This window comes from Capricornis sumatraensis, chromosome 5 (genome assembly GCF_032405125.1).
Source record: "Capricornis sumatraensis isolate serow.1 chromosome 5, serow.2, whole genome shotgun sequence".
NCBI lineage: Eukaryota > Metazoa > Chordata > Mammalia > Artiodactyla > Bovidae > Capricornis > Capricornis sumatraensis.
Genome location: NC_091073.1, coordinates 21,016,483 through 21,042,090, shown reverse-complemented (window position 1 = coordinate 21,042,090; position 25,608 = coordinate 21,016,483). Strand labels below are relative to the sequence as shown.

Sequence of the window (25,608 nt, the reverse complement as noted above, 5' to 3'; positions counted from 1 at the left end):
TCAAGTAGTCATAACCTTATCAAAATCTGAAAGGGAAAGCTGGGTGATATCTGAGACATAGGAAAAACACCCATAAAAACTAGTCAGAATCACATTACTTTAAGTAATGTCTGGCTTTTGAAGGGATAGAAGATGATTCAACTTCCCACCCTCCACAGGGAACCCTTTTTCTCAACTATGTGTGAACACATTTTGATGAATCAATATTGGAATAATAACAATAAATGCAGTTAGTTATGCCTGGAGGAACTGCTTTAGTTTTTCCTCCCCATTTCTACTGAAACTATTTAGACATTTATACTTAAAACACTTTTCCTTCTCTATGTGGGAAAGAATCTTTCTAGACATGAGAAAAGGGTGAAAGTGTTAGTTCCTCAGGAGTGTTCAACTCTTTGCAGCCTCATGGACTGTAACTCACCAGGTTCCTCTGTCCATGAAATTTTCCAGGCAAGAATACTGGAGTTGGTAGCCATTTCCTTCTCCAGGGCATTTCCCCAACCCAGGGATCAAACCCAGGTCTCCTACAGTGCAGGGGGATCCTTTACTGTCTGAGCCACCAGGGAAGCCCAACATAAACTTTTTGGGGAAAAGATGAAAAATATATTGAGCAAAATAAGAAGGAAGAACATTATTTTTCTAGCATGGTACCTAGCACCTCTGACAAATGTGTGTTTCTTCTGCTCATTTGGCAGTTCATCAGAAGCCTGTATCTTGAGTCCTGGTGCTGGAGCCAATTTGCTTTGTTCTCTCTGGATCACAGGTCCCCAGTTGAAAAGGAAGGGGCTTTGTTCTGTTGTTTCTTAACGACCTCTAGATTCTAAGTTATACAACTTATATTACTGCTGCTGCTGAGTCGCTTCAGTCGTGTCCGACTCTGTGCTACCCCATAGACGGCAGCCCACCAGGCTCCCCCATCCCTGGGATTCTCCAGGCAAGAACACTGGAGTGGGTTGCCATTGCCTTCTCCAACTTATATTAGTTCTGTGGTTATATGTCAGAGAAATAAAACCAGCTATTGAAAACTGGTAGTAGTTCTCGATGAAGTTGTTCTCTGTAAAACCAGAAAGATGGAATGAGGAGAAAATTATATAAATTAGTATCCTGCAAAATTGGAAGTTAAATCCAAGAGACCTGCCACAGGTGTCCATTTGTTACGAAAGTTGATTAGGAACTCTCTAGCAAAGACAGGACACAGAAGGTAATCACTACATGTGAAATAAACTGCATCAAACATCTACCCTCCAGGAGCTACAAAGTATATCTCAATGCTGAAAAGTGACTAAAGGTGCTTTCAGAGATTGGTCCCTGTATGTCCCCATGTGTCCCAGGTCACAGTTCTTGTTCTTAAAAGTTGTAGGAATGCACAGCTGCTTATGGTTGGTTGCGTGCATATGCGCGTGTGTGCACATGTACACACACACCCATGCAGTTCTACCATAGAAGCAGTTTGTTCTTTGCTTTCCGTCTGTCTGGAATAATACCCTCCCAGCATACCCACAGGGCTGCCCAGGTGGCACTAGTGGTAAAGAATCCTCCTGCCAGTACAGGAGATGCAAGAGATGAGGGTTCGATCCCTGGGTCAGAGAGATCCCCTGGAGTAGGGGAATATGGCACCCCATGCCAGTCAGTACTCTTCCTGGGAAATCCCATGGGCAGAGGACCCTGGTGGGCTGCAGTCCATGGGGCCTCAAAGAATGGGACATAACCGAGCAACTGAACACACATACCCACACACACTCCTGCCCGTCCCCTGGCCAGCAACTACTGATTCTCGGAATCCCAGCCCAGAGGCCATGTAGGGAGCCAGCCCAGTGCCCTGACCTCTCTTTTCTTCTAACCCTGGGTACCTCCCCCTGCCATGGCACTTACTCCCCGTCACAGGAAGCGCTCAGCACTCCCTGACTTCAGATTCTCCTGTTCACTTATACACAAGTATCCCTGAAAGTCTGTGGCGAGTAGTGATGGCTAATTTTACAGGGGTTTAATTTTAAAGAATTATTCTGTATTTCATCAGATAATGTGAACTCATTGCTCATGAGCTCTTTTACCATCTTATGTTGCATGAAGAAGAAAAATGACTGCCAAACAGTTGATAAGGTATCGATTGTAGGAGACATCCAGCTTCAGGAAGGTTGCAGTGTGAACATATCTGCACCTGGGATTCAGTGACATGTGGTGCCATGAAGCTGGTGTTTGGCAATGAGTGATCTTTCTATGGGATGATTCAGACATACCCCCCGCACCTACATATACTGTAAGACTCTGTTCTCGTCTCTTGCAAAGTATGTTTAAATGCTGGTGTGCACGACAGAATGAAGCACTTTAAGATGGTGACAGTTTTTAGTTAGAAAATAGAGATTTTGAATAAGTTAGACAAATGACAAATTTGGCAGTGGTTCTGATCTGCAATTCAAGAGAATCTTCCATATGCTCAGTACAGATTAAGGAAAAGGGGATACTGGACTCAGTTTCAGCTAGGACTCGAGCTAATAGAAAACCTGCTCACTGAGGGAGGAGAAAAACCTAATGTTTAAGTTGGACAAGGAATTAATTTGAGACATGAAAACTGCCCAAGAGACAGGACACACTTAGGAAACATGAGGCAAAAGGAAGCTTACTGTTTCTGTGGGTTGAGAGTATTGGTTTGGTGACATATAACTGCTCATCTTACCTTTACTCTGAGTAAGGGTTGGCTCAGGAACTTTAGACTCTTTGCATAATTCAAATATAATCAGAAGTGCCATCAGCGAACTCCATAAGCTCCTAGAAAAGGGTTGTGGGCCAGAATAAATGTTCAGTGCAGTTGAAGGCAGCCTGTATGGAATGAAAATACTTAACGCATGTTACGTTTCCAAGGAGGAGAATCCAGTATCAGGATTTGAGGCAGCTAAAATTGACTCTTTTGGAGCACTGCATCAAACTTTGCTTAAACCAGGCTTGCTTTAGTGTTCTATGAACCTTGGAGTTATTCAGAAGAAACTTTTGCACATGCGTTGGCCAACCTGTGTGTTCAGAACGGCTTTTCAATAGCTATGGAAAATAGAAACAAGTGGGATAGCTGTGGTCTGTCCACATGGGTAGATAAAATTGAAGAGTCAACACGCCAAGCATGTAAGAAAAGCGGAGATGAGGATGAGCTTAATGATTGCACAGAACCCCTGTACAAAATGTGAACAAAATATCCCTCCTCCCTGTTCGTCCCTTTTTCCCCTTGTGGCAAGGTGGTCTCTCAGCCACATGGGTGTATTTGAGGACAGCTCCTGTTTTGAATGCCTGGCCTTAGAGCCTGAGGAAATGGCAACCCGCTCCAGTCTTCTTGCTTTGGAAATCCCATGAACAGAGGAGCCTGGCGGGCTACAGTCCTTGGGGTTGCAAAGAGTTGGACGCAACTGAGCGACTGAACACACTGGAGCCTGGGGTGGAGATATTACCACTCCGTCAAAGTGCAGCCTGGGAAAATCTTAAGAACATTAGGGTGGTTGTCTTGGTGTCACCCTTAGTGTCTTTGCTCGCCTCAGCGGGTGCCCTACCTCTGAGCAGGGCTACGACGCTCCCCTTTATTACTTATCTGAGACACAGAACCTGCTCTTCACGTACTCATCCCCCCACCCTCAGGACTGCTCCATCAGAATTAGGAACTAACTTTTCATTGATCTATTAACTCGTGGGCCCCTACTTCTTAGAGTGGGTCTTAAATTATTATTGGTTCATCTGCTTTGTCCTCTGGGAGACAGAGTTTAGTGAGACACAAACATACATGTGGTCAGGTGGTGCTGAACTGAACAATATTGGTGCTTTTATTTTTCTCCTCATGGGACTCAGAGTCCATAAGTAACTTGATACTTGCTCTTCGTTGCCTATCTCCCAAGGTAAGGTGACCACAAGTAGAACTTGAGGAAGTCTCTGTGCTATTAACCACCATTTATTTTGGGTTTCTTTCATAAGTGCCTTGTGGCAGAAGTGGAGAAATAGCTTCCTGTGCAGAATCATGAATTGAAGTATTAGCTATTCTTAGACTTTATTTTATTTTATAGGGCAAGTGATATTTTTACAGCAGAATTTACAAATTTGGGGATACATGAAGATTTCTTTAGATGTCTCTTGCAAATGTCGAGAGTCTCCTGGATCTGGAAATTATGTTTGTATTCATCAGTCTTTCCTGCTCAGCTAGCTTTGTCTACTACTATAGCCAATGATCACATGTATCGTTTGAGCATTTAATGTCACTAGTTTCAATGTAAAGTGCACACAAGATTTCAGACTTGATAGAAAATCATGAGTGCAAATATACAATTTGTAATTTTTAAATTGATTGCATGTTGGAATAGTATTTTAGGATACATTGGATTAAATATATATTTAAACATTTTTACCATTTCTTTTAACTTTCTGTTTTTAATGAATGACTTTTCCTGTTAATCTTTGCTAGGATTGGTATTTTCAACTTTGTGTGTTTGTTTAGAATGTAACCATTCTAAAAGATGTGTAGGATATCTCACAGCTGTTTCTATTTGCTTTTCCCTAATGTACAATGCATTTATGTTCTCATAATTCCCTTTTTATCAGTGTCTTTGTGTATGATTTTGTTCCCATTTGTATACCTTCTATGGTAAGGTGTCTATACGTGCCCATTTTTTTTAACCTTTTGACTCCCTTCACCCATTTCTCCAACCACCTACCACCCACCTCTGGCAACCACCAGTATGGTATGAGCTTGCTTTTTGTTTGTTTGTTCTTGATTCCACATATAAGAGAGATTAGAATGTATTTGTCTTTCTCTATCTGATGTATCTCACTTAGCGTAATGCCCTTAAAGTGTATTTATGTTGTTGCAAATGGCAAGGTGTCAGTCTTCTTTATGTCTGAATAGTATCCCATTAGGGCTTCCCAGGTGGCTCAGTAGTAAAGAATCTACCTGCTGAGCAGATGTGGGTTTGATCCCTGGGTCAGGAAGATCCCCTAGAAAAGGAAATGGTAACCCACTCCAGTATTCTTGCCTGAAGAATTCCGTGGACAGAGGAGCCTGGTGGGCTACAGTCCATGGGGTCACAAAGAGTCGGACATGACTTAGCATTTAAACAGCAGCAAGCAGCAGCAGGAATATCCCTTTTTTTTTGTATGTGTTTGTATGCGTATGAATGTGTATACACATTACAATTTATCCACTCAGGCATCAGTGGACACTGGAAATTTAGGCTGTTTCTGTATCTTGGCTATCATAAATAAGGCTGCAATGAACATGGGGGCGCAGATATCTTTTTGAGTTAGTGTTTTCATTTCAGATAAATAACCGGAGGTAGAGCTGCTGGATCGTATGGCAGTCCTGCTTTTCATTTCTTGAGGAACTGCCGTACTGTTTTCTGTAGGGGCTATGCCAGTTTACATTCCCACCACATCCTTGCCAACACTTGCTGTCTCTTGTCTTTTTGATAATAGCCATTCTGACAGGTTTGAGGTGATATCTCACTGTGGTTTTGATTTGTATTTCCCTGATGATTTAGCATATTTCCATGTATCTGTTGGCCATCTGTATGTCTTCTTGGGAAAAATGTCTATTCAGATCTTCTCCTCGTCTTCTAATCAGATTGTTTGTTTTTGCTGAGTTGTATGAGTTCATTATATATTTTGGCTATTTCCCACATATCAGATATATGATTTGCAAGTGTTTTCTCCCATTCAGGAGGTTGCCTTACATTAGCTTTTGAGTAAGATGATGTCCCCCTTATTTATTTTTCCTTTTGCTTCTTTGCTTTCGGTGTCAGATTCAAAGAGTTATTGCCAAGACCTACATTAAGGAGATTACTGCCTATGTTTTCTTCTAGTTTTATGGTTTCAGGTCTTACATTTAAGTCTTTGACGCATTTTTAATTTATTTTTGTGCATGATGTGAGATAGTAGTCCGGTTTTATTCTTTTGCATATAGCTCTTCACTTTTCCCAACACAACTTTTTGAAGAGACTATTCTTTCCTCCTTGTATATCCTTGTCTCCTTTGTCATGAATTAACTGACTGTATATGGATGGGTTTATTCTTTTTATTTTTTTAATGTGACTGTTAGATCATTTTTAATTATTTATGTAGCTCATAAAGATCTTCCCTGGTGCTCAGCAGTAAAAAATCCACCTGCCAGTTCAGGAGATGGGTTAGATCCCTGGGTCAGGAAGATCCCCTGGAAAAGGAAATGGCAACCCATTCCAGTATCCATGCCTGGAAAATCCCATGGCCAGAGGAGCCTGATGAGCTACAGTCATGACGTCACAAAAAGTCTAAAATAAACGAATAAATGTAGCTCATAGTATGAATAAATGTAGCTCTGTTGGACAGAGCTGACCTAGACTATAGGTTCCTTGAGGCCAAAAATGGTGTCTGACACATTAGATAGTCAATGCATGTTTGATATATCAAACTGTTGATGTGAAGTGAATGAATAGATGAGAATCATAATAATTTTTTAAAGTAATGATTTTGACACTGTGGATGAATTTAGAAGGTGATAGTTCAGATGAAATGGATTTTGGCAGGAAGTCGTTAAATGTTTGTTATTTCCCCAGTGAATGGGGCTGAAACATACATTAAAAGAGATGCAAGTTCTGGCAGCAGCTGCTACTCATGAGACGTTGAGATCTGCCCTGTACAGGCTAACCTGATTTTGCTACCCACTATTCCTTTGTTCTGCGTGCCAGATTGTTTTAGTTGTGTCCGACTCTGTGATTCCATTGACGGTAGCCCACCAGGCTCCTCTGGGATACTCCAGGCAAGAATACTGGAATGGGTTGCCATGCCCTTCTCTCCTTTGTTCTAGTGCCATATATAATACAGAAATTTGTTTAGGAGTGATCCATTTCCAGAGAGAATTTTTCCTGTGTATCATTTAGCTGTGGTTCTCAGACTTTAATGTGCCTAAAAGTCACTTGCAAAGTCTGTTACAAATGCAGATTCCCAAAGCCATTTCCAGAAATTCTGATTCATTAGGTAAGAGATGGCTCCCAGGAATCTTCATGTTACCACCCCAGAAGATTCCAGCATGACCCGTAAACAATACCTTGAGGAACACTGCTGTATGGCAACATAATTTGGGAGTAGCCTGGAAGTTCAGGTAGAGGGGCAGTTTGCTTAGTGATTATTTCCCTTCTCCAGGGGATCTTCCCAACCAGGGATTGAACCCAGGTCTCCTACATTGCAGCCAGATTCTTTACTGTCTGAGCCACCAGGGAAGCCCATTATACTATAAAGAACTCAAATTGTTAAATATTTTAATACTCAAAAGTTGCAGCAAAGTAAACAGCAGTGAAAAGGCAACCTACCGAATGGAAAAAGATATTTGCAAACCATATATTAGATAAGGGGTTAATATCCAGAATATATAAATAACTCCTACAGCGCAATGACAAAATAACTTACTCGATTATAAAAAAAAAAAATAGGTAAAGGACTTGAATAGACATTTCTCCAAAGGAGATATGCAAATTGCCAGTAAGCACATGAAACAATGCTCAGTGTGTATGACATGGTCAGGGAAATGCAAGTCAAAACCACAGTGAGGTACCCCCTCACACCCGTTAAGATGGTTGCTGTCAAAAAAAACAACAAACAAAATAATGCGTGTTGGTGAGGATGCAGAGAAATTAGAATAATTGAAGCCCTGTTGGTAGGACTGTAAAATATGCACTTGCTATGGAAAAAAGTACAGAGATTCCTCAAAAAATAAAAAATAGAACCACTGCTATGTGATCCAGCAATCCCACTTCTGGGTGTATATCTAAAAAAGATAAAAACAGGATCTTGAAGAGATATTTGCACACTGATCATTCACAGTAGTGAAGATTTGGAAACAATCTAGACTTCCATCAGTGGATGAATGAATTAGAAAAAAAAGTGCTATATATACACAATGGAGGAGTAGTTAGCACTGAAAAGGAAGGAAAACCTATCCTGTCCTACGATATGGACGAACCTTGAGGACGTTATGCTAAGTGGGTTGCCATGTCCTCCTTCAGGGGACCCTGGCCCAGGGATCAAACCCTTACATCTCTTGCACTGGCAGCTGGATTCTGTACCACCAGCACCACCTGGGAAGCCCAGGTGAAAGAAGCAATCATGGAAAGATTTAGTATTCCACTTACATGAAGTACCTAAGAGTACCTAAGAGTCAAACTATATAGTAGAGTGATAATTGTCAGGGTCTGGGGGGAGGCTGAAATGGGGAGTTGTTCAATGCGGGTAGTCGTGCAAGATGAAAACATTCTGGAGCTCTGTTATACAACAGTGCACAGATGGTTAACGGCACTGTACTGTTTACTTAAGATTGTTCCAAGGATAGATTTGCTACATGGCTTTTATCATACAAAATTGATTAAAAAGTATCAACTATCCTAATAGTTCATGGTGATAAGAAACTCAAGGAAAGAATATCATTTGTTTCCTTGGATAATACCTTATTTTGAGAAATTTTGTTGGAAGCCTTGAGCTACATAAAATAAATGTGTACTTGCTGTGAAGCTGTGTGGGTGGTGAGAGGAATGGAAGCTTGTGACCGCTCCATGATTTATTAAGTGGAAGGCAAGCCTTACTCATCATGTCATTCCCAAAGCAACGTGTCCAAAAACCTGGATGCTCTCCAGGAGGAAGAGAGATGCTGATTGTGGGATGCTGTCATCTCAAAGGCGTCCAACACTCAAGAAAATGTCATCCTTTCTCTCTCCTGTGCCCATACCTGAAGCCTGGAATATCAGCACCTCGATTGCATTTCCCTTAAAATGTTTAAAAAATTCCTTAGAAACTCAAATCATTTTAGGGATCCTGGTTGCCAGGATCATTTCTGAAGTAGAGGGAGAACGGTTGGGTTGGTGTTGTTGGAGCAGCCAGAGCCTTCATATGATGAGCATTCACTCTGGCAGCCAGGAAGCCGTCTGTGTCTGGTCAGAGGCCATTCCTTTAGGTAATGCGTTCATCCATTCTGGTAACTGGTAGGCACATGTTGCTGGGTGGGCTGGCTCTTCTCCCCGGGTTTGCCTAGCTCCCGTGACTGGGGCAAATGGTGGTGGTTTAGTTGCTCAGTCATGTCCAAGTCTTTGCAACCCTATGGACTGTAGCACAGCAAGCTTCTCAGTCCATGGGATTTCCTAGGCAAGAATACTGGAGTGGGTTACCATTTCCGTCTCCAGGGGATATTCCTGATGGAGGGATCAAACCTGGGTATTCTGCACGGCAGGCGGATTCTTTACCAACTGAGCCACCAGGAAAGCCCAGGGCAAATGGAATAAGGTGCAAAGGCATCAAGTGACTCCCGTATTTACTAATGAGATGAAAATACAGTACCGGGTTGATAGAAACTGAAATAATCAAATTTTCTTCCTTTGTACCTTTATGGTGTTTTGTTTTGGCTTCTCTTTTTGTTTGCTTTTGTTTTGGCAATGTGCTGGTTTACTTTTCAGAAATATTAATTATGAGAGATTTAAAATCTACAGAGACCTACAGATGCAGTATACTCATGACCTAGCTTATCAAAGACAACATTGTGGGTACAAAGTCCCTGTATATGCCTCTCAAATAATATTCCCTGTCCCTACTACAGTGGTAGCTGCTGTCTGGAATTTAGTGTTTGTCATTCCTAAGCATTTCTTTATACCTTCACTATGTAATGCTTGTATATTTCAATAGTACAGAGTATTGCTTGCATGTTATGGTCTCATATATTCTGTAGTCTTCTGCAACCTGCCCTTGTCATTCAACCTGCTTGTTTACTTCTTAAACCTCATTTGGGATGTTTCGAAGCAGTGTTACTTAGCTAAACTACTCCAGGTGCTGGGGTACAGTGTTACTGTGGAGTAATGTTTGGCTCCTAAAATGGCTTAGATTGAAAAATGTGTTATGTGTCAAATTAACGTAATAGTAGTATTGTGTGTAACTGTTAAATGTATTTGTTTTATTTCAGGTTATAATGTAACTTATGCTCTCGTGCTTTTTCCCTGCCCCTTCTCCCCAAATCATCAACAGTAGAAAAAAGAAGGAGGAGGAACCATGTCAGGACACAAATGGTAAATAATTTGTTGTCTCTTCTGAATTGGGGGAGGCTGTTGAAAAAGGAAAGCATGTAATATATACTTAATAAATATCTACTGAATGGAAAAATCAGGAGTCACAATGGCAGTGAATAACCTATTAGCCTTCAGCCAGTACTGAATATGTGCTGTGCCGTGCTTGGTCTCTCAGTCGTGTCCGACTCTTTGTGACCCCACGGACTGTAGCCCACCAGTCTCCTCTCTCCATGGGGCTTCTCCAGGCAAGAATACTGGAGTGGGCTGCCATGCCCTCCTCAGAGGATCTTCCCAACCCAGGGATCCAAGCCAGGTCTCCTGCATTGCAGGCGGATTCTTTACCATCTGAGCCACCAACAAAGCCCCCATGCTGAGTACAGTCAAGTTCAGTATCCCTACTAAATGTAATATGAAAAGCAGTAACCAAAAAGATTCTCTGAGAAATTCATTTACATGGAAATTTTTTTCTTGGGAATCTAGTGATAGCTTTTCTTACCATCATTTTTTCAGTGTAATGAGTTGATACATTTTTCAATCTCTGTCTTATTTACAACTTTTAATATCAGAGTTATAAGGGAATTTTATATAGGGCAGCTATAAAATAATAATGTAACTGTATAATGACAAAAATAACTCAGACTCATTAATTAATAACTCAGAAGTCATTAATAGTCATGACTTCAACCTTCATGAACATCCAGGAACCAGTCATTGCTGGAAATAGATGATGCTGAATAAAACAGATGTGGTCCTCACACGGCAATATTAGCACTGCCATTCACATGCCTATAACTCATCTAAGCATCATGTTAAATTGCTTATAAATTCAGGTCTGCTATAAGCAGTGTTTCTGAACCCTTTTGAAACCTTGATCCACCGGTCAGGGTGATCTTTGTCATGCTTTACCTCCTTTAATTTGAATCATGAAGAAATACAGTGCCTATTTTCATTTTTCAATGGTACAATTAATTATAATAAAGACTATACTTTTTAATCCCTCCTCTCTCAGTAGAGAAGCAGTCAGGTCCAGCTCCTCAGTAATATCAAAAGTCACACTTTAAAAGAATTTTTCATGTCTTAAAATGTAATGAGCTTTAAAACGTAATTAATAAACAGCTAAGGGATTTTGTTTCCCTGAGTATCCCCATTTGACAACTCTCTAAGAGTTGTCAAACTGTTTTTTTTTTAAATTGTTCCATCTTGCCTCATTAAGACAAATGGATGGCTTCATCCCCTGACCCTCGTAATGGCTGACATATCTTGGCAGCAGGCGCAGGGAAGCAGGTAGTTAAGTCCCCCGCTTAACCACCTGGGAGAGCCCCAGGAGGTGGGCCCTTCCCCAGAGCCTTTCTCCCATTTACCTTTCGAAGCCACTTTACCACTTGCTACTGAAATGTGAGGGCTGCAGAGAACATTGAAATGCACGCGGGATTTTGAAGCTTGGATTTTAATCCTCTGTGATTCTGGACAAGATTCTTAACATTTTGAAACCTGAGATTCCTCATTTGTTAAATGACAGGAGTGAAGGGTGTTGACTAGATCTCCAAAGACCTTTCCCCCCCCACCTCAAAATGAAAATTTTTTTAAATCTATGACCTTTGACCAAAAAAAAAAAAAAAAACAAAAACAATAGAAGTCTGCCCTACTCCCCACTCTTGAAAATTCCTTTCCCTTGAAATAGCCACAGTTTTGGGAAGCATATTCTTCCCATCTCTTCTTTCAGCTGCTCTGGGTGTCTGTTGCTTTGCATGGGCTCTCTCTAGTTGCAGTAAGCGGGGGCTACTCTTTGTTGCGGTACGCAGTCTTCTGGTTGTGGTGGCCTCTTGTTGCAGAGCACAGACTCTGAAGTGCGTGTAGTGATGGCACGCTAGAGTGTGCAGGCTTCAGTAGTTGCGGCACACGGGCTCAGTAGTCATGGCACACAGACTTAGTTGCTCCGTAGCATGTGGAATCTTCCTGGACCAGGAATCGAACCCATGTCCCCTGCACTGGCAGGCAGGTTCCTAATCACGGGACCACCAGGAAAGTCCTCTTCCCATCTTTTTAACGCACATCGTATGTAGAAGGATTATCTTTTATGCAAAAGTTAGACATATTTTCATTTCCTTTTCTCTGATTTAAGCTCATAATAAAACCTTTTAATTTGCATTTAATTTTAAATAATTATGTATATTTAAGATGTGCAACATGATATTATGATATACATAGTGAAATCATTACTGCAGTTAAGCTATTTAACATATCATCTCCTTTATAGTTACTGCTTTTTGTGTGTGATGAGTGCACATGAAGAGTAATGCTCCCCTCCTAGCCTGTTTGCAGTGTTCAATACAATGTGTTCAATTATTAAGTGTGGTCATCGTGCCTATACGTTTGATATCTAGACGTATTCCCAACTTTGAAATAATGCAGAAAGATATAAACCATAATCCTTTGCCTCTTTCCAAAGATAACCATTGCTAAGGAAGTCATCTGAAACTCTGATTTTTTTAAGAACAAGTGTGTGAATCAAAACTTGTAAATGTTATCTGGCAAGATAGTATAAATCATCAAGGTTTGAGATACATATTTCGGTGTAATAGTATAAAGCAATTTCTGCTTTAGAACCCAAGTCTGGCACATTTGAGTGCTAATCGGATGGGATGGAAGAAGTTATGTGTCTGCAGAGGGAGACACCTGGGGGTCCCATGTGAGCTTCTGGATGGGAACCCTAGACACACAGGAGGTGGGGACAAAACCAGGAAGGATGGAGCCCCAGGGCAAGCTTTCTGTCAGTGTTTGGGTACCCTGGGCACTTTTACAGAATTCCACTTCCTTTTCAGTTGAGCTTTTTCTAATTTCTTCTTGACACCCCTTTTAAAAAAACCTTTTTATTTTGTATTGGGATATTAACAAGCCGATTAACAATGTTGTGATAGTTTCAGGTGAACAGCAAAAGTCAGCCATACATATACATGTATTCATTCTCCCCCAAACTCCCGTCCCATCCATATAACTGAGCAGAGTTTCCTGTGCTATACGGTAGGTCCTTGTTGGTTATCTATTCTAAGAACAGTCGTGTGTACGTGTCCATCCCAAAGTCCCCAACTATTCCTCTCCCTCACCCCTCACACAGGAACCGTTAGTTCCGTCTCTGAGTCTATTCGTGACACGCTTTTGGATGTGATCTTCGCTGTGCTTTTCCTGAAGAATAGCTTCCTATCTGTATTTTAACCATTTATGTTTAAGAAGTTAACGTTTTAATATGAAATATCCATAACCAATTAAAAAAAATTTTTCTTCAAAATTTTTTGTGTCTGTAGTAAGAACACTTGACATGAGAGCTACCGTTTTAACAAAATTTTAAGTGTAGAATACAGTGCTGTGAACTACAGGCACCATGAATTGCAGGCACACGGTTGTACAGCCGATCTCTAGAACTTAACTCGTCTTGCACCAGTGAAATTTTATGCCTGTCGATCAGTAATTTCCCCTTTCCTCCTCCCTGTCCAGCATCAGGGAACCACCACTCTGTCCTCTGATTCTATGAGTTTGACTATGTGAGGGACCTCTGTGTCAGCTTTCAAGTATGCTATTTTGCAGGCCCTTATCTCTACTTTTCTGCCATCACTTCAGTGTTGGCTGCAGTGCAGACTGGAGAGAACTTTGGTGTTCGGCTTTATCTCTGACTCCCTCGGGTGCTTGAGGCAGTCCCCTTGCCTGGCTTGGCTTCCCTTTCTCCGTTTCTCCAGTCTTTCAATATCCGAAGTCCTCAAGCTTGAGTTTCTTGATTTCCTTGCCAAAGTTTCTTAATTTCCTCACTAACTTTTAAGGTTTTGGTGTAAAACTTAGACTTGATTAACCTTTTGGTATAATAACCGTGTAAGAAAGCACTTCTGTGTTTAGTAACGTTGTGAATGTTTGGATACATTTGTTTGTGCCCTGATGTCTTAAATCTTTTTGAAAGTCGTGAGTAAAACATCTCTTTGAATGCCTATGCCTTTAGCAGTTATCCCTGGGACTTACACAGTCAATATCCCCAAGACAAGTCAGTTGTGAATAAGATGCAGCAGAAGTATTGGGAAACGAAGCAAGCCTTTATTAAAGCCACGGGGAAGAAAGAAGATGAGCATGTCGTTGCCTCCGACGCAGACCTGGACGCCAAGCTAGAGGTGAGCGCCTCATGGCCCTTGGCCCCTGTATGGCCGTCCTGCTAGGGACAGAATCTGAGAGTGTATTCACAGAAGCAAGCATATAGGTGTGCTTTGTATTTGAAAACATATTGCAAACAAACTCATTCATGAGGAAAATCTAGGATCAGATCAACTGAATTCCAGCATATTTTTTTAAACCCACAATTCTTCTGTAACCACCAGTATACCTCAGTTAATTCATTTTTTAAGCACTTTATTGGAATGCATGAAATGTGGTAAATTCTCAATAAATGTTTGTTGAAAAACAGTAACTCAAAGAGCCAGTGCTGTTATAGATAGCTAGGGTCAGACAAATGGTTAAGGAAAAAAAAGGATGACAGCAAAAAGTCCTGGAACATGAGTCTAATAAGGTTGTGTTGAATCCTGGAAAATTCAGGAATGAATTAACTAATATTTAGTTAGACTAGTTAATAACACAGTAAGCTGAATTAATAGCTGATTGGCTCTCAAATAACTGGTGAAAGGGCCACTAATTTGCTACCTTGCTGGACATTCTGCTGATACTTTAGATCAAAATTTAAAAAGCATTTGCTGTACATCAGAAGCTAACACAACATTGTAAACCAACTATACTCCCAAAAAAATTAATTAAAAAAATTTAAAAGCATACTTATCACTTCTGTGAATGAGAGGGCACAGAGAGAAATAATGTGTTATGTGGTCTGATAAGAATTGAGAGTGATATCAAAACATAAGCTACAATTCATGAGCTGAACACTTAATGAGAGGAAGGTCAAATGTTCAAGGTTTCAAAAAGCGTTCTGAGAAGGGTAGGGCCAGGATGGTGCAAACCATGCTTCTTCTGGGAAAGAGAGGCTGAAGGGGAGATTTTAGTCACCGATTCTCTGGGATGGGCTGTCACGTGGAAGAGGATAAGGTTCATTCATCCTGTGTACCTGAGGAAAGAGCTAGACCCAGGGCCATTATTTCCAGAACTCACCTCTCGTGGAATTATCTCAAGTGTTCGTTTGCCTGCCCTCTCTCCATCAGGGGTCAGATTCCATGTCAGCCTTATTCACTATTGTATGCTCAGCCAGACACACAGTACACATTCAGTAAGTATCCAGTGAATAAGTATGCATGGAAATACAAGTAACATGAGTTCCCAACCCTCTCTCCTGTCAGTGGGATTGTTCTAACCGAAGCTGGGCTTGACAGAGATGCTCTAATAGAGATTCCTGCAGCGGAGAAAAGAAGAACCAGGAGGCCTCTATTCTTTCTTTTTTTAAGAGATAATATACTTTTGGAAGGGGGTTGCCATGTCCCGTGGCATGTAGGATCTTAGTTCACTAACCAGAAATTGAACCTGCATCCCCTGAACTGGAAGCATGGAGTCTTAACCACTGGACCACCAGGGATGTCCCAAGGCCTCTATTCTGATTTTAGTATTCTAAATAGAATTGAAATGATAAGTTGTATATGCTTCTCACATCTTACAGATTTATTTTTTCCTCTTAACAACCTAGTAGTAATATAAGCATTATTCAAATTTAGTATGTTAATTTCTAGTATGTGAAACAAAACACAGTAATTTTATGTTTATATCTAGGCTCTTGCAGCAGCATTTCAGGCTTCCCAAGTACTCTTGCCTGGAAAATCCCATGGACGGAGGAGCCTGGAAGGCTGCAGTCCATGGGGTCGCTGAAGGTTGGACACAACTGAGCAACTTCACTTTCACTTTTCACTTTCATACATTGGAGAAGGAAATGGCAACCCACTCCAGCGTTCTTGCCTTGAGAATCCCAGGGACGGGGGAGCTTGGTGGGCTGCCATCTATGGGGTCGCACAGAGTCGGACACGACTGAAGTGACTTAGTAGTAGTAGTAGGTGGCACTAGTGGTAACGAACACACCTGCCAATGCAGGTTGACAAAAGAGGCACAGATTCCATCCCTGGGTCAGGAAGATCCCCTGGGGGAGGGCATGGCAACCCACTCTAGTACACTTCCCTGGGAAATCCACGGACTGAGGAGCCTGGCAGCTGCAGTCCATGAGGACATAGAGTCAGACACTGAAGCACGCAGTCAGAGCCGGAAGCAACTTAGCATGCACACACGCATACTCTATGTGACCAAGATTTATCATATTAAGCATTCGTAAGAGTGGTTTTTAATCTTTTCAGTATATATGCATATGTCCATTTTTATTAGAACATTTGGTCATATTTATCATGAAGCCAGCCTTCTGTTTTGACTCAAACAATGAAGTGCTTTGTAACACCAATTGTAACGGCTACCTCACCATGGCCAGTAAGCCAGGGGAGAGGGAGAGGAGCCTTGCACTCCTTTCCCTGGTGGCTCTTCAGAGGCACAGCTTTGTCTGCCAGGTGTTTTAATTGATACCAGCACTGGTCTCTGAGTCAGTGGACAGAGGGTGGAGAAAGTGTGATGTCTCTGAACTATCTGCTCTCCTTTAAAAAAAAAAAAAATTGGAGTATAGTTGATTTACAACTGTTTTATCTTCTCTTGAACTGTCTCTATTTCTGAAGCAAAGACCAGAAATTAAAATCTAGTTAAATTATTCCCCCCATAGCCCACCTGCTTTCCCCTTAATTTTCTCTGTTATGGCCATAGCATGACATATTAGGTTTCTTCTACATGTATTTTATGAAATAATTGGGAAAAGGAGTGGTAGGGGCTGCTAGCTAAACTCCATTTTACCAGATGTCTTCAAAGCAGACAGAACATTCAACTGATTGATTTTTGTTTGTTTTTATAGAGTTATTTAAGTATGCATTAGGATCATAGAATAAGCTAGTGTCGTGTTTTAAATGTGATGCTTAATTGACAGATCCTCCATTTGGAAAAAAAGACAGCAAGTGGTAAAAAGAAATAAATTAGATTATGAATGAATATTGGGTCTCTGGTTTACCAAGTCCTCTAATGGGCCCTGCACTTAGAATTCCTGTTTTTCAGCTATTATTTGAGTAGTCTGGAGGAAATCATCTTTCTGCAGATCTCATTTTAGATTGCAGACATGATGAATTCTAATAAATATAGAAAAACAGGAGCATGTTTAAAAGCTTTGGTCACATTTTCTGTTTAGTACATCACATAACGCCAAGCACACTTAGGCATATGATCTTGTTTTTAGTGGGCAAATCAGACATTATGGTTATAGTCAGTGTAATTGTTTTTTATTTCACTGCTGCCTGTTTTATTTAGCATTTTGTTTGTATTTTTATTATAGCTGTTTCACTCAATTCAGAGAACCTGTCTGGACTTGTCTAAAGCAATTGTACTCTATCAAAAGAGAATATGTTGTAAGTATGCCTTAAGTATGAATATTGACCAAATAGACAGTAAGATATTGGATATTTTGCCTTAATGTATAATTTTATATGTTTAGGAGGCAAGACAAGAAAACAAATGTTTCAGGGCGTCTGTCTTTGCTCTTTAATTGGTAGGTTGGGGTCTTTAAAAATTTTATCAGAAATTCTTCACATAGGCTGTTCATCTCTCAGTGCAAGTACAATAACAGAGGAGTTTTGCATTGAGTCTACCATGGATAAGCATGTGCCACTTCTTTTCCTAGTTATGAAAAAGTTTTCTCAGTTTTATATCATGGGATTTAAAATTTTGGAGCTGTTACCATTTGATTGCCTAGGCTCTCTCATGTCCAGTTTTGTTCCTTTTAAAATGACCAAATGAAGAGAGAAGGCTCATACAGTTAATCCATTGACTATATTTTGTTGACAGCACTTCTTCCTGAACATTTTTTAATGTCAGATACTGGTGTTTTTAGGGAATAAGATTTTCCTATGGTCATCCCATCTTAAAATCATTACCAACAGAGCTGTGTCTGAAATGCTAAATATCAAGTTGTATGTTACTTTGTTTTTAAATTTCCATGTGGAGATCATTTAAGAGTACAATTTCTGTATTTCTGAGACTAAACTATGAGAAGTTTGTTTCTGACTCCTAAAACCCCTTTCCAGTAATGACAAATTAACAGTTGGCCATTTTCCTTTATTAGTAATCTTTTATGAAGACTCTTTTGTGGAAGTACAAAATCCTAGGATTTAGAGGCAAAATTTGGAAAATTATCTGTGTTACCGTTTACCAGATATTTGAGCTAAGATGTCTCCAGCGCTATCACCCCATAGTCTTCAGGTATGAGACAGGCCAGACACATGGCACACTGCCTCTGACATTTCTCTGTCCCACATCCAGTCAGTCACAGGTGCTGGTCAGTTTTGCCAGCTCACTTGCTTCCCGGTTCTCCTTCCTCTGCCTCTTCATGCTACTGCCTTCATTCAGGCCACCGTCATCACTGTCTTCCTTGATTGGCTGCATCAGCTGCCTAACTGGTCTCCCTGCCTCCTCCAGCTCATCATCCACGTTGCAGTCAGAGAGCGCTCAGCCATCTCCTGGAGCTCCCAGGGGTCAAAGCTGGAGTAATCTGAGCAACAACATAAATGATGAATAGTGTTAGCTTATAACCCATGAAGTGAGATAATGTCCATCAAGTGTGTGTACAGAAAGAAGCAAAGAAACGGAGGAGAAGAAATAGTTCTTCCTTACGAAATAGTTGCGATTAATCTAGAAAGAAGGAGGGAACCACCGAATCACCTAATGGTTTTTCCGTCACACCCACAGAAAGAATTGTGACGCGCATGATTCCCAGAAAGATGTTACAATTAGTGAGTGAAAGTTTGGAAAGAGACTGCATCTTCGTACAGTCTTCTGAATTTACTCCCAAGATTTTTAACAGTTACGAAAGGAAAAAGAATCTTAATTTTACAGTGGGGAAATCCAATAGATATGACATGAACGAAATGATAGGGGTTAGTTAACACCGCCAGTAATGATGTGTGTTGATCTCCTGTAGCCCTGATATCTTACACTGAGAAGGAGACTCCACTTCTGCTGTTTCCTTCCCCTAAACCTATAACCCCAGTCTAATCGTGAGAAAGCAAACAAACCCAAATAGAGGACAGACCACAAAACACCTGACCAGTACTCTTAAAGGGCACCAAGGTCATAAAAGTCGAGAAAGACAGAGAAACTGGCACGGGTTGAAGGAGACCAAGCAGACTTGACAACTCAATGCAATGTGGGAGCCTGGAACAGAAAAGGGACATTAATGGGAAAACTAGGAAAATTCACTAAGATTGTAGTTTAAATAGTAATACTGTATCAGTGGTATTTTCCTAGTTTTGATCAGTGTACAACAGTTACATGGATTTCCCTGGTGGCTCAGTGGTAAAGAATCCACTTACCAAACCAGGAGATATGGTTTTGATCCTGGGTCGGGAAGATCCCCTGGAGAAAGAAACGGCAACCCACTCTAGTATTCTTGCCGGGGAAATCCCATGGACAGAGGAGCCTGGCATGCCCAGTCTATGGGGTCACAAAGAGTCGGACATGACTTAGCGACTAAACAACCACAACAACAGCCATGGTAGTGTATGATGCTAACGTTAGGGGAAGAAGGGTGCACAGGAACTCTATATCCTATTTACAGTTTTCCTATCAGCCTAAAATTATTTCAAAATAAAGTTTTTGTTTTTTTTTAAAGTACATTGGATCATATTGTTCTTCTGCTGAGAAGCCTCCAGTATCACTTAATGTAAGATGTACACTTCCATACCATGGGTTACACATTCCTACTGGATCTGACCCTGCTCACCTCTCCAGCCACTTTCGCTCTTACATGCCACGTGACCTGAGGACTTTTGCACTCACCACTTCCTCCATCTGGGATGTCCCTGCCCTCATTGTCTCAAGTGGCCCCTTATCCCAAAGCTCAGCTCATTGTTCTCCTGCTCAGAGACACCTTGCATGACCACCCAGCCCAAAACTGTTACCTGTCACTCTCTCTTACGCTCCCCCACCCCCACTCCCGTCTTACCTGGCCTTTTACTTTTTGTGTGTTGAGTTTGAGTTTTGTATTTTTTAATTCTGTCTCCTGTTCCTTGAACCTAAGCTGCATCAGCAGGGTCCTCATGTGTCTCGTCCATCTCTTTATTTCCAATGGCAAGAACAGTGCCTCGTACAATGAGATCATCTATAAATTTGTGCTAAGTGAATTAATGCTGCCAAGCTAATTGGTTTTATAGTTCTTTGGTTCCCTTTTCAGGGCACATCTGAAAATCTAATCAGCAATTAAATATGAATAGGTTTTTATTTATCTCTGAATTAAGTCCTCGTTAAGTGAAACCTTATACGTAGGAACATTAAGAGTGATCTGATAACCTGTGTTGCAGCTGAATTTTAAACTTTGTAAATTTATTTCAGTATTTGGATTTTAAAATTGAAATTAAAGAATGAACATCCCTTCTTAGAAAATGACACAGTCATCACTAAGTCATCCAGCCGGGAGCCTGAGGCCCCTCAATCTTCCCACCACCCTCTGAGCAGCCCTGTCCCATTGATCAGAGTTCAGCTCTCAAAATGAAGCCTGTCTAGCACCCCAAGTTTAATCCTCAAGTGTGTAAAATAGCGAAACCTGAATTCTCAAATGCTCCAACCTACTTACGTTTGTATAGCAAAGAGTACATTTTAGCAGCCTCACAGTCCCTGGGTTGGAAAGATCCCCTGGAGAAGGGAATGGCACCCCACTCCAGTATTCTTGCCTGGAGAATCCCATGGGCAGATTAGCCGGGCAGGCTACAGTCCATGAGGTCGCAGAGAATCGGACACTACTAAGCGACTAGCACTACTCACACACGTAGTCATTTAGGGCCATGAACGGGTTTTCTTCCTGGCCTTAAGCTCATGTGTTCAATTGTATGTGACTTGAGGCTTCAAGGTAAAGAAGGTGACAGCAGCCTCACACTGTTGTAAGCAAAGATATGAAATTGTCCTATTTGTGCAGTTGAGTGAGTCCCATGTTAGTAAGTGGCAAGGAAGAAGAACGGAAGGTAGTGAAAAACAACAACACTTCCTAGAGGAATTTTTTTTTTTTACCTAGAACCATGACATATAAGTATCAGATAAGCATTTAAAGTGAAGTAAAGTATACAGGGATAACAAGGCAAAAATTATAGTTAATTCAGTTTCACAAGCATTTAATTAATGCCCTGAATATGACTTTTCTGCTCAGCCTTGGGAATCCATAGTTTGGATGAGATCCCTATCGAGAAAGCTGGGATTCTCATGGGAAAAGTAGACACGTGCCCACCCACAGACACTCCAGTACCCGGTGCCGAGAGGGCGCTGCTGTCACAGAGAAAGAGGGGTCACCCCCTTCACAAAGGAGGTAGCTTTTGAGCAAGGCTTTGACCAATGCACTTGATTTTGAAAAAACAGAAGGGGAAGGAGAGTAGTCCTTCACCATCAGGGAAAATGGATTCAAAAAACCTCTTCTCCATAGAATGTTGAATGTAAACTGCAGTCACAGTTTAATAAGGAAACAGTCACTTTCCTGCATTGGAGAAGGAAATGGCAACCCACTTCAGTGTTCTTGCCTGGAGAATCCCAGGGACAGGGGAGCCTGGTGGACTGCTGTCTATGGGGTTGCACAGAGTTGGACACGACTGAAGCGACTTAGCAGCAGCAGCAGCAGCAGCAGTGTTAACATTCACCTTTGGGTTACTGGTTCCTGGCTAATGTTTTCTAGTTATTGCTGGGGACGTTGTGTCAGGGATGGGGTGTATCCCGAAAGAAGTCTGGATTGTTCATGAAAACGGGCAAGAATCCTGGCAGCATTTAGAAAACGTTTTTAAAGACAAGTGATTGGTAAATGCATCAATACAGCGATGTGAAATGAGAGTAATGTTCAAAGTGCATCCCTGTCAAAAGCTGTGCTTAGAGAAAAAATGCATGCAAGGAAGCTCAGCGTCACTGCTTGCCTGTGGCTCAGCTGTCAGTGAAAGTGTATTCAGGCCAGTGGCTGCAAAACAGCGCACACATCCATGGAGTGGGTGCACCACACTGATTAAGTTAGTCCCCATGGCAGAGAGAGAGAGTTTTGCTATTATAAATAACTGTGCTATGATTATATCTATCTATATATCTTCATGCCCATTTTACTACTTCCTCAGGATGTACTCCTATCAGAAGTACAATGTCAAAAGAGATATACAATTTTGACTTTAAAAAAATGTTTTTTAGAGATTCTTAAAAAAAAAAAACTGTACTTTATTTTGTTTTTCAGTTTTTTGGCCATACCTTGTGGTATGTGGAATCTCAGTTCCCTGACCAGGGATTGAACCCACGCCCCCTGCATTGGCAGCGCAGAGTCCTAACCTGGACTGCCAGGGAACACCCACAATTCTGACTTTTAAATATTTACTGCCAAATCAGTCAGTAGAGAGCTTGTAGCAGAGTCCCTTTCTTACCAGTAGCGCCCTCTGAGGTTGTCTTTAAAAGTAAGGCCAAATACACAAATATTAGATCATTTTTGTTGTATACCTGAAACTAATACAATGCGATATGTCAGTTATACCTCAATTTTATTTTTTAAAACTGTAAGGTCCAAGTTAGGCATAATTCAGATTTGAGTCCAGCTCTGCATTTTAAAAATCTGCCAAGTCATCAGCCTGATTACCTGCATACCCTCTGTCTCCACCCGCCTCCTCTCACCAAGTACTTGTGCCACGGATAAGATATTTGAATTGCTGCACAATCAAGTGGAATGTTATTCAGAAGGCAGAGATCAAAAAGTCAGCAAGAGGGAATAAAAGGAGGAAACTGGCCCTACACTATAGGCCGCCACAGAAGATTCCCACAGTCATACTCCACAACCCAACTTTTTAGTTTCAGCCCAGAGCAGTGCATTATCTGCTCGCTTTTCAGTACAGAGGTCATTTTCTGGTTCTGGTTACAGGGCAGCAAACGAACTGACAGATGTGCTGAAGTGAATCTGATCTCTCATTTAGTCAATGGAAGAACCACATGAAAGTTAAATGCAGCGGTGGGGGGTGGGGGGTGGGGTGGGGAGGCCTGCCTCACAGCCTGCCTCTTGGATTTAATTTCCTCTCGTCTTTGTCTCTAGAAGAGAGAGGACCTTGTGATTTGCCTCTTTCCTTTTCTCTGTAATAAAAATGTTCATTGTTCATGGCTGCTTTTGGTCTTTCCTCCATCAGTCTTGTCTCAAGAAGAAAACGAACTGGGAAAATTTCTCCGGTCCCAAGGCTTCCAAGATAAAACCAGAGCGGGAAAAATGATGCAAGCGACAGGAAAGGCCCTCTGCTTTTCTTCCCAGCAAAGGTGTGTGACCTTCACTGGGGCTCTGCTGGTGGCGATCGAGGGAGGGGGAGTCTCCTGAGAATCTGGGACCCACTCGCTCATGAAGGGAACCTGCCCCTGGTCTTTAGAAGGCTCTTGTCTGAAATTGAGGGCCGCCTCTGTTCACAGTTGTCAGTCTGCTTGTATTCAGCTCTAAGATAGCATGTATAATCTTTTTCCTTCCCTATTAATTTTTAAAAATGTTTTCATACCTCTTCTGGTCCGTAGTCATACACCAAGCCTGTGAGTGCTGTCCTTGGCTTATAGTTTGACCCCCTGCATTGTCTGTAGCAATCTGTCTGGTCCCCTTTCAGCAGGAGCCTAACGAGACAGGGCGGAAAGGTTCGCTCACTGCTCTCTGGGGGCAGTAGACTTGAGAGGGATGCTGTTCAAGATACTCTCTATAGTTTTGCTCAGACGATAGGGCAGCAGCAGCAGCAGCCTCATCGGAGGAGAGCTTACTAGAAATGCAAAATCCACCCCCACCCCGGAACTGCTGAATCCATATCTACATTTTAATGGGTTCCCCAATTATTTTCCATGTACATTTAAGTTTGAGACGCTCTGGGCCAGAGAAAATTGCAGTAAATCGGTGACTTTCTTTTTTAACACTACTGTGACTCATGTTCAGGGTCCACGTGGAATAAACAGGAGCCACTGCAGAGACACACTTGGTATCTGAGGCCGTGACCTTCCTCCCCTCCTCCTCCTCCCCCAGTAACTAAGAAGCCCTCCTTCCCCAGTGTCACTCACTAGTATTAGGCAAACTTTATACCGAAATGTTATCCCTAAATAAGGCTTGTGGGCAATCTCCAAAAATATTCGGGCTACAAAAATTTTACTCACCCAGCCTGTCCAACAAATTAACCGTCTCTTGTTAGTTTCTCCTTGCTGCTTTTCCCTCGCAGTGGACCAGGAGCAGACCATCACCTGTTCCTAGGAAGACCCAAGAAAGTTGGGGTAGGAAAAAAAAGACCAGCTGTGTCCACTTCTCAGTGGTCCCCCTTGTGGGCATTTTGGTTCTTTCTAATGACATTTGGACCCCAGCTTTCATGGTTGAATGGAAAAATTTCCAAGAGTTTTCTACCCCAGCTTTTCAAGAAAAGTGTTTATAATCTTGAATTGTACCCTTTAATCATATTTATAACTGTATTCCTTGTAAAAATAATACATACTCATTCTAGAAAAATTTTAAAACAAGAAAAAAACAAAAAGAAAAAATTTAAAACAACTCAAATTTTGCAAATAGAGATGACTCACTTTTAACCCCTTGATAGATGCTTTCAGTGCTTATATGCTTTCCACAGTCTTACAGGGATCATTGATTCTTGAAAAACCTTTCATAAATTCTCGTGTATTATGTATATGGTTATCACTAATTTCAGTGGGAAAAATTCTTATACATACCTTCATGCTAAGATTAACATCCATTTATGGGAAAGAAACCAAATCCTTGGACATAATCACTCCAAGAGTTACCATTACTGATCATATAATTTTATAACATTGCTATCCAATTATACCCTTTCATACTCATGTGGCAAGCTATCTCACAAAGCATATGGCACCTTAAGTTCATATAGTCTAACCTTTGGATACAGACAAAAACACTGAAACAACGCAAATGATACTGGAAAGTATCATTGCAATAAACCTGTACAGCAATACAGCAGACTGCCCTGTATCCATAAATTAATGCAGCTTGCCCAGTGTTGCAATTTGGAAGACGGCCTCCTACAAGATGGCTCTGATTCCATGATGCTCAAGTGCTCACCAGGCACATGAAATCAAAACAAGTGCTCTGCACATGAGGAAAGAAGGAGGATGATATAAACTGTCATAAAGTCGAGTTCCCAAACCTCACATGGACATAACTTGGGATTTGCCAGAATATATTTTTAATGTAAACAGCATTATCCCATATAATTTTGTATAGTACTGCATACTGATTATTTAGCAAATTGGTTTTTGACCAAATAATCCTATTTTTATGTCCATGTATACATTTTATAAAACATCCATAGCGTAGTATTTCATCATCTGGGCATGTCGTGATACATTTATCCCAGGCCCTCTGTCCACTCTCTGTGTCATTTCTACCTTTTCCTACTAAAGAATAAATATCTTTGGGCTAGACTTTCAGGTATTCTATTGATTATTCTCATTGGGTCGATTTTAATGAATGGAAACATGGGCTGCTCTCCCA

General features: G+C 41.3%; 1 protein-coding gene across 4 annotated transcripts in view; it reads left to right on the top strand.

Annotated features, from left to right (window-relative positions):
* The window catches only part of ICA1 (islet cell autoantigen 1), a 163,888-nt gene that overhangs the window by 13,509 nt on the left and 124,771 nt on the right, over positions 1-25,608 (top strand). For all 4 annotated transcript variants that reach the window (XM_068973420.1, XM_068973419.1, XM_068973418.1 and 1 more), the window contains exons 2-5: positions 9,935-10,037; positions 14,023-14,188; positions 17,419-17,491; positions 23,261-23,384. In XM_068973420.1, coding sequence (XP_068829521.1) covers positions 10,021-10,037; positions 14,023-14,188; positions 17,419-17,491; positions 23,261-23,384 — 380 coding nt within the window. In that variant the 5' untranslated portion in view covers positions 9,935-10,020. The remainder of the gene's footprint in view (positions 1-9,934; positions 10,038-14,022; positions 14,189-17,418; positions 17,492-23,260; positions 23,385-25,608) is intronic.